The sequence below is a fragment of the Suricata suricatta genome, chromosome 10, assembly GCF_006229205.1.
Source record: "Suricata suricatta isolate VVHF042 chromosome 10, meerkat_22Aug2017_6uvM2_HiC, whole genome shotgun sequence".
Taxonomy (NCBI): domain Eukaryota; kingdom Metazoa; phylum Chordata; class Mammalia; order Carnivora; family Herpestidae; genus Suricata; species Suricata suricatta.
The window spans coordinates 4227707-4236620 of NC_043709.1; the positions used below are offsets into that span (position 1 = coordinate 4227707).

Genomic DNA, 8914 nt, shown 5'->3' on the forward strand with positions numbered 1-8914 from the left:
CTCAGGGTGTCCGGCCCCCGCACAGGGGCCCCTCCGCCCCCCGGCCTCGGGGCTGCCGGCGCCGCGCTCCCTGCGGGCCTCCGGCGTGAAGACCTTCTCGTAGAACTCGATCAGCAGCTCGGTGAACACGTTCAGGGGCACGAGGGCGCTCAGGGAAGATGCCCCCCGAGACGGCCAGATCAAGTTCAGCCCGAAGACACACGCCAGGTTGGAGCTGGTCATTCTGTTAAAGATGCTGTCCCGGGACACCTGGGGGACACACGAGACAAGGGAAGTGACTGTGGGTTCTGTGCTGTGGCCGCCTCCCGGCCCCGGGCCTCGGATTCGCCATCGGTAAAAGGAGTGGTCAGCCTTGATGCTCTGAGACCCTCTGGCTCTGGCTGTCACCCCCAGCCTTCTCTTCCACTCCAGAGGACCCAGGAGGTCCCCTCGGGGGCAGGCGTCTCCAGCACAGCGGGTGCAAGCATGGCCTCTGGTGTCACCCAGCCACACCGCCTCTGATATCCACAGTCGGGGTTGTTGGAGCACTGGGGGGGAGGGAAGGGGAGAACTGGCCTTCCGGCACTTATGACCCCATGAAGTGGGACGCATCACCCATTTTTCAGAGCAAGAAACTGAGGCCCAGAAGGTGCAGAGGACTTTCCCAAAGTTGTGTGGCCAGTCGGTGCAGGGGGCCGCTCGGGCCCCTCTGAAGGCCTGATCACCTTGCCTCCAGGGTCCTGGGGGCCTCCACGAAGCAGAAGCAGAGAGCACAGCAGAAACTCAGGGGTCATGGGAGGGCAGAGCACTGGGGGTGGGGCAGGACCCAGTAAGGAAGGCCAGACTCGCCAGCCCTGCCTCGGGGACACAGCCGGCCCCCGGCCCCCGCAGGTGCGCCCACAGCGCCAGCCCGGGGGCAGTATTGACATCAGTGCCTTGGATGACAGAGGTAACTCCGCCTTCAGCACGTGAAAACCACTAGAAAGAATGAAGATTCAGACAGTAACTTAGTTTGGCCTCTGAGAAATAACATCAAGTGACAGAGAAGGGGATGAAATAGCTCATTATTGTTTTAAAGCAAACTCAGGGCGCGTTGAGGGCTCAGTCGGTTAAGTGTCCCACTTTGGTTCAGATCATGATCTCACGGTTCATGGATTCGAGCCCCGCATCGGGCGCTGTGCTGACAGCTCAGAACCTGGAGCTGCTTCCGATTCTGTGTCTCCCTCTCTCTCTGCCCCTCCCCGACTCATGCTCAGTCTCTCAAAAATATATCAATGTTAAAAAAATGTCTTAACGCAATTTCTGCACCCGACGGGCTCAGACTCACGACCACCAGATCAAGAGTGCCCTGCTCTATGGGCAGCGGCAGCCAGGTGCCCCTGGAATAGTTTTTTTTTTTTTAACCAAGAAATGATGTTGACAGACGTCCACGTGACGCCGGCTGTGCGCGGAGGTCCCCTCCCCTCCACAGGTCATCATGCCCCTGAGGACACCTGCCACAGAGCCCTGAAGGCCGGGGACAGGCCCCTGCCGTGGTGGCACCACCCGTGGGTGGCTAGAAGCTTGGGCCTGCACCCCACGCCGCCTGCAAGGGTCCCGAGAAGCGACCGGTCCCTGGAAGGGCCACACAACACAGATCTGGGTCTGGGAGCACAGGGAAGGCTCGTGCGGACCTGGTGAGGCCTCCCCGTCGACCTCGCGGACATGGCACCCGGGGCTGGGCAGCGAGGCCGGGGCAGCGGTTTCCCTCACGTTCCTTCTCTTACCCCACGTGGGGGTGAAACGGCAGCCGCACACCGGGCACCTGTGGACACGACCCTATTTGGAAACACGGTCCCTGCAGGTGTAATTAAGGATTCAAAGTGCGATCGTTCTGAATTATCCGGGTGGCCCAAGTCATGACAAGCTTCCTTGTAGGAGAAAGTGGAGGGAGACGGGACCCATGGAAGGGAAACGCCACGTGGATACGGAGATGGGAGTGAGGCGGCCACCAGCCACGGGATATGAGCCGCCAGGAGCTGGAAGGGGTAGGAAGGGCTCTCCCGGGGCCTCCATGGGAGCGCCGCCCTGCCCGCGCCTGGATGCTGGGCCTCCGGCCTCCGGACTGTGACCATAGCCCTCCACTGCGTGAAGCCGCCCTGTCTGTGCTGATTGGTAGCGGCAGCCCCAGGACAAGGACACACCCGGAGCCGGGGACACGTCCCTCCCCAGGAACTGTCTGCTGGCTCTGCTCACACCATGACTGGGCTTGGCCGGTGCCCTGGCCCGGGAACACAGCCCCTCCCCTCAAAGGCAGCCCGTGCGGGAGCAGAGGGCCTCAGTCCAAGGGGTCCCCTCGTGGGGCGCCCGGGGAGCTCGGTCAGTTAAGCATTTCAGCTCAGGTCATGACCTCGCTGTTCCTGAGGATGGAGTCCTGCGTCAGGACAGCGCGGAGCCTGCCTGGGATTCTCTCCCCCCTTCTCTCCCTGCCCCTCCCCTGCTTGTGCTCTCTCTCAAAACAAGTAAATAAACATTAAAAATATATAAATAAATAAAAGGGGCAGCCAGGTGCGGGTCCGCGGGCACAGGTGACCCTGCCCGGCAGGAACAGAGCTGTGCCTGGTCAGGCCCTGAAGTCCTTTGGGCCCGGAAGTCACGTTCCAAGGCCAGGGGAGACCCCGGAGCCTGGTATGTGTGGGTGTGCGGGCACCGGGTGCAGGAACTGGGGCCTCCCCCTGGGACCCCGCGTCACCCACTCACCTCATGCAGGAAGCCCATGAGGTAGCCGAGCACGGTGTAGTTGTGGTCTGGGAGGCTCTGCAGGATCTGGCGGCAGCGGGTCACCCGCAGGCTGCTCTCCACACCTGCAGGGGCGCAGGGGTCCTTCCTGAGTCCTTCCCGAGGGGCTGGCACGGGCACACGGAGGAGGGCCACGCTGAGGACGCACCGGCCCTGGGGTTGGGCCTGGCTGTTCTCAGCGAAGGCCTCCCTTCCACAAGCTTGGTACCCTTCGTGGTGATGGCGCCACCGCCATTAGCTCCCAGAAAGTCCGTCCTTAAAGCCAAATCACTCACTTTGTAAACGGGAGTGGTCTAGACGGCGGTTGGCAAACTACAGCCTGCGAGCTGAATGGCCGATTTTTGCCAATAAAGCTTTATTGGTACAGAGCCACACCCACTCACGTCCACATCACCTGTGGCTACTTCAGCGTGACAGCAGAGCCCGGCGGCGGCAACACGGACTGACCCGCAGAGCCTGACACATCTACCACCTGGCCCTTAGCAGGAGAAGTTTGTGGACCCTGCTCCAGGCTAACTTAACCTGTTTGATCCCCTGCGGCTCGGGACCCCACGCCCACCAAGGGCGAGGGTGAGGCTGTCCCAGACGCAGACCCCGAGTTCCGCAAACCTCCATCCTCTGCCAACGTCAAGTCAAAGCGCACCCACAGCTACTCACCAGTGCTCGCCCCCCGCGCATGCGCTCACGCCCTAATCCACCAACACGCGACCCCCCCCAGCTACGCCTTGCACGGGGCCTCCGTGACCCTGCATGCTCTCCAAACACAGCCACCGCTCAAGACACAGGCCTCCCTACCAGGAACCAGCTCGCTGGCCTTTGAGTAAAAGCCTAGCTTTCCGGAACTCAAGCTGTTGTGGGTGACGCGAATGGACAAGGAGTTCCCGTGACATGAACGTCTCCAAGCAACCAGCGAGCTTGGAGGCCGCCATCTCGCGCCTGGATCTCAGCTTCCCGGCCTCAACCTCCTCTTTGTAGGATTTTTGGTCCCAGAGCAGATCCTGGTACAAGGCCCACCATCCGTGCTCTCTACGGTCCCTCAGAGAAGGAGCACTCACTGGCGAGCAAGAGGGAGCAGGCTGCTGTCACAGAGCGCTGACTGTGTGCCATGAACCATCTGCAGGCATTTTATGCACATTTAATCCCCAAAGCAGCCCCAGTTTTTTACAGATAGGAAAGTGAACTCAGAGAGGCTAAGGGACTTGTCCAAAGTCACACAGCTAAAGATGGTGGAGCCCAGACTTGGGGCCAGATCTCTTTGGCTCTATCTAACCTCCTCGCTGTGCTCCGGGACATTGTCTCGGCCACAGTCCCTGTGCCCTGGACACTACAGCCTACCTAGAAGCCCTTGCACCACCTGGGGGGCCCTTGCTTTTGCATGACTTGGAGGAGAAACCCATCCCGCCTGAGAACAGGCTGCCAGATAGAAGCGGGGACACCCCGCTGGATTTGCATCTCAGGTAAGCAGCAAATATTACTTACACTAAACAAACATTCACCCTTTATGGGAAATTCAGACTGAGGTGGGCATCCCATATCTTCTGTCGCTAAGTCTGGTGACCCCACACCCGTCGCTGTGCAGCCAGGCCGGGTGAGACCTCACCCCCGGAAGCAGGGTCTGTAGCCTCAGTGGGATCTCTGTTCTCAGGACCAGAACACCGGACTGTCTGAGCCTTAAAGTCAGCAAAACAGAGGTGGAAATAGCTCCCAACGCTTCCCCGTAAAATAACAAAGCTGGCGGAGCGCCACACGACCGTTAAGAGAATGAGTGAATGTGCACACGAGGAGGGAGACAGGAGATGTGTGGCGTTAACACGGGAGAGCCAGGCTCTGAGACCGCACGCGTGAGGGCCAGGTGCTCACGGGGTCCGTGCCCCCTGGGGTCCGTGCCCCCTGGACTCCGTGCCCGCTGGGGTCCGTGCCCGCTGGGGTCCGTGCCCCCTGGATTCTGTGCCCGCTGGGGTCCGCGCCCCCTGGACTCTGTGCCCGCTGGGGTCTGTGCCCGCTGGGGTCCGTGCCCCCTGGACTCTGTGCCCGCTGGGGTCCACGCCCCCTGGACTCTGTGCCCGCTGGGGTCTGTGCCCGCTGGGGTCCGCGCCCCCTGGGGCCGTGGGGGTGGACAGGGACTCCCGTTTCACTGCAGACCCTTTGCTCTCTTGACTTTGGGGGTTTTCTTTCCTTTCTACACGACGTGCTGGTGTTGTTTCCATCAAAATAGAATTTATTTTTATATTTTACAGTTTATTTATTTTGAGGGGGATGGGGAGAGAATCCCAAGCAGTCTCCGCACTGTCCCTGCAGAGCTGGTGCAGGGCTTGAACTCACAAACCGGGAGATCACGACCTGAGCCGAAATCAAGACCCAGATGCTCACCCGAGCCCCCAGGAGCCCCATTATAATGTAATCCTTAAGGATTCTCAGCGGCTGCCCAGCCCCGCCCCACTCCGGGTGCAAAAAGGCCACAGGGGGAGCTCTGCCCTGAAGACACTGCACTTTCCGTGGCCAGATCTCTGCCCCACCATGCCAGGCGATCCCTGGCACAAAACCCGGACCGTCAGCATCTCCCAGCACCCGGTTAGACATGAGGATTCTTGGGCCACTGCCCAGACCTACGGGGTCTGAAACTCCGGGGCAGGGCCCAGCGGCCCGTGTCTGAACGCGCCCTCTGGGGGTCTGGATGCCTGGGGACGCTGGGAACCTCAGACACCTGCCAAGCCTTCGCCTCTGCTCGTCCTCCTGCTTCCCTTCTGGCCACACACGCTGCCAGGTGTCATCCTGCCACACCAGCTTCCACGACACGCCGTCCCCCCAGCCAGCCCGGGTGCTCCCGCCCTCCTGTCCTCCACTGCCCGCCCGGGCCCTGGCGCGCAGCTGCTGGAGCCGGAGGGGAACACGCGTGTTCACCAAGAACCTTGCATTAGGGACGTGGGCCCGGCTGGGTCCGAACTGCAGAGGTAACTAGTGATCTAGGGGGAGAGTGAGGGCACAGGGAGGGGCAGGGGCTGGCGGGGGCCTGAGCAGAGTCGGGGCAGGGGGAGCTCATGTGACTGGGCTGTCCCACTGTGTTCACAAGTGTCCTGGGACGGGGTTGGCAGGGCAGGCTGGTTAGGCCCTGACCCTGCCGGGACCCTGGGGTGTCCTCGAGTGTCTGCATCTCTGAGCCGGCTCTGGGGTCCCCGCCACCGCTCTGCGGCCCCCGCCACGGCTCTGGGTGTGGAAGATTCACATCCCAAAGGGCAGAGGAGGGATCTCCAACTGCAAGCTTTCTACAGCAACTGCTCTAAGAGGGGGTTTGGGGTCTCTGCCCCCCACCAGCCTGCACCCCCCTTCTAGACACAGAAGCTGAGGTACTGGAGGTGGGGAGCTCCCCCAGAGCATGGAGGCGGTCCTTGGACCAGGCGGTGTGCCCTGGACCCAGAGATGCCCTCTGCCCATGCCAGCCTGACCCCACCCGCGGGCCGTGGCGGCCTGGACTCTTGTCCACAGGGCCGGACAGGGGCGAGAGGAGGCTGCAGCCCCCACCCCCCCACCGGGCACGCACCAGTGATCTCGAGGATCTGCTCGTAGGCCGTGAAGGTCAGCAGCGGCTGTGGCAGCTCCCGCAGGAAGGTCTTCAGGATCACGGCCGGGACGTGGACGTCCCCGTAGTCATCAAAGTTCACGGGTTTCCCTGAACACAGAATGCCGCGTGTCGGAGTTCGGGGCTGTGGAATCCCGCTGTGTGATAGGCTCTGACGCAAATGGCTCTAGAACTCCCGAGGGGGAGACCTTTCGCCAGGCGTGACCCTGTCACCCGCTGGACCCGGGGTGCCACGAGCGTCCTCCTTAGCTCTGCGGGGTGCCTGGCCGCGTCCGGGGCGTGCGGCCAGTTCGCCCCCACCTCGGAGCAGGTGATCGGTGCGTGGGCCGGAGGGGGCCCCAAGCCAGCCCTGTCGCCCAACGGGCGAGCCACACGAGGCTGAGGGATGGGGGAGGCAAGTGGGAGCGCAGTGCGCTCGCTGCCGCATCAGGGTCCCCACAGGGTGCTCAGCTCCGACACGGCCTCCGCCTGCGGGCGTCTCCACAGGCAGCCGAGAAAGCGGGGCTGGGCCCGCTCGGGGGGCTGCCCACTCCGGGGAACGGTCCCTACCCTTCAAATCACCCATTTGCCTGGAATGGGTGGAGAAGCCCTGGCGGCTGAAAGGCAGCGTGTGGCCACCTGCTGGGCCGGGGCTCCGGGCGCAGGCCTTGCCTGGGCACCTGCCAGGTCCTGGGTTCTGCTGGGGGTCGGGTGGGCTGCGGGAGCCACATGCCCTTGGGTCTGGGAGCTGCACAGGCCTGGCAGGTGGGAGGCTCAGGGTGAGGGGGTCCCTGTGGGGACAGACTCACCTTGATTGTACAGCCGCTGAACCTCACGGATGGTGTGGACACTGGCTGATCTCCGGAACAGGCCCTCCGTGCGGAGTCCTAAGGGGAGAAAGAGCTTCCAGACACCTCACAGGTCTAGCACATGGGGTTTCTGGAACATTCCATGACTCCTCCTGCCCTCGCATCACCCTCCTGGGGCGGGCAGGGAATGCTCTCCAGCTTGGTTCATCCCCCCTGACGCCCACCACCTTTATCCCTCAAACTTCCAAACTCCCGACCCCACCTGACTGCCTACTTCTAGGGCCCCCGGGAAGGGAGCATCAAGTCAGATCCAGGGTCCAGCCCCAATCTGTGCTCATCCTCAGCAAAAGCACGCAGCCTCTCTGAGCTCTGAGGGCTGCAGAGAGGATCAATGGGATGAGATTCGGCATGTGTCCCAGCACCCGGGCGGCCTCCACACGCCCCTTACGCCTGCAGCTGCATTGACACGGCTGGCCCATCCGGTGTGGTAGCCACTGGCCATACGTCGTGATGTAAGCTGACGTTTAATTAGTAAAAATTAAATAAAACTAAAAATCCGGTCACCTGATGTAGGAGACGCCTTGAATGTGCCCTACTGGGCGAGCAGCTAGAAACTACCGTTCTGGACGCTGCGAATGCAGAGCACTTCCGGGTCTTACGGGCCAGCCCTGGGCTCCCTGCCCAGTCTCCTCTCTGCCCTGCTCCTGGGCGAGCTGCGCAGCCAGTCCATCCAGGTCTGAGCAGCCTGCGCCCGGGGTGTTCCCAGTCTTCCAGGTGCACCGCCCACGGGCCTTTACCGCCCGGCCTCTCCTGCCCCACTGCCCCTCCGCCCCCTCCTCCAGCCCCCAGTCTGCCCCCTGCTCCTCACTCCTCCCGGCCTTTGCACACGCTGTCCCCACTGCATGAGTGGCTGGCCCTGTCTTTCCTCAGGACAGGCTATAGTGGGAACATTTCTGGGATCGCTCCGAAATCCCTGGGCCCTGCGGTGCACACTCACGCCGCCCAGAACTCAGTCAAACATGATCCAGGGCCACAGTGAAGGACTCTACAAACAGAACTCAGGTCCTTGGCCACTGACCCTAAGATACGGAGATGATCTTCGGTGGGCCTGACCTAATCAGGCAAGATTCTTTATAAGGGACCGGGTTCTCCCTGGCTACAGAGATTTGGAGCCCAGAGGTTGGCCTCGACATTGGTGGGGGCGCCACACGGAAGGGAAAGTGCGCGGCCTCCAGGAGAGGAGGAGGCCCCTGGCCGACAGCCACCAGGGAAACACAGGCTTCTCTGCAGAGTTGAACTTGGCCAACAATCCGAATGCGAGTGGAAGTGGGCTCCTCCTGGGAGCCCCCAGAAGGAATGCAGCCTGGCGGGTGCCTGGAGTTCCGCTCTGTGAGACCCTGAGCTGCCTGGCCTCCAGGTGCCCAGACTTCTGACCTGCGGAACCCACTTTACAGAGGAAATCCTAACGGAGTCTTCTGGGTTCGACCTTGAGCCCCCAGGCTGGGCGGTGCCGTCACCATGGCAACCCCAGGGCTGGACACCGGGAGGTGCCCAAGGTGATGGTGTTTGACCATGTATTCATTCAACAGGTACACACTGAGTCCCCGCTTGGAGCTGGGATTTCATTTTGTTTTTTCATAAAGAAAAGCACTGATACGTTAAACGGCGCGGCCGCCTCCCGGCTTCGGGCACCTGGTCTCACGCACTGTCTTCCTCTGCCCTTAAAATGCGTTAACAGATCAGGCAGCGCTGTGACTTCACGCCAAAGTCAAGACTGTTCCAAACGACAATC

The 8914-nt window shown here is 61.8% G+C and overlaps 1 protein-coding gene across 1 annotated transcript in view; it reads right to left on the reverse strand.

The window, feature by feature from the left end:
• ARHGAP8 (Rho GTPase activating protein 8) overlaps positions 1 to 8914 on the reverse strand; it is a 43758-nt gene that overhangs the window by 12431 nt on the left and 22413 nt on the right. The window contains exons 8-11 of the mRNA XM_029954088.1: positions 7123 to 7200; positions 6296 to 6424; positions 2719 to 2864; positions 94 to 249 (exon numbers count right to left, since the gene is read on the reverse strand). Coding sequence (XP_029809948.1) covers positions 94 to 249; positions 2719 to 2864; positions 6296 to 6424; positions 7123 to 7200 — 509 coding nt within the window. The remainder of the gene's footprint in view (positions 1 to 93; positions 250 to 2718; positions 2865 to 6295; positions 6425 to 7122; positions 7201 to 8914) is intronic.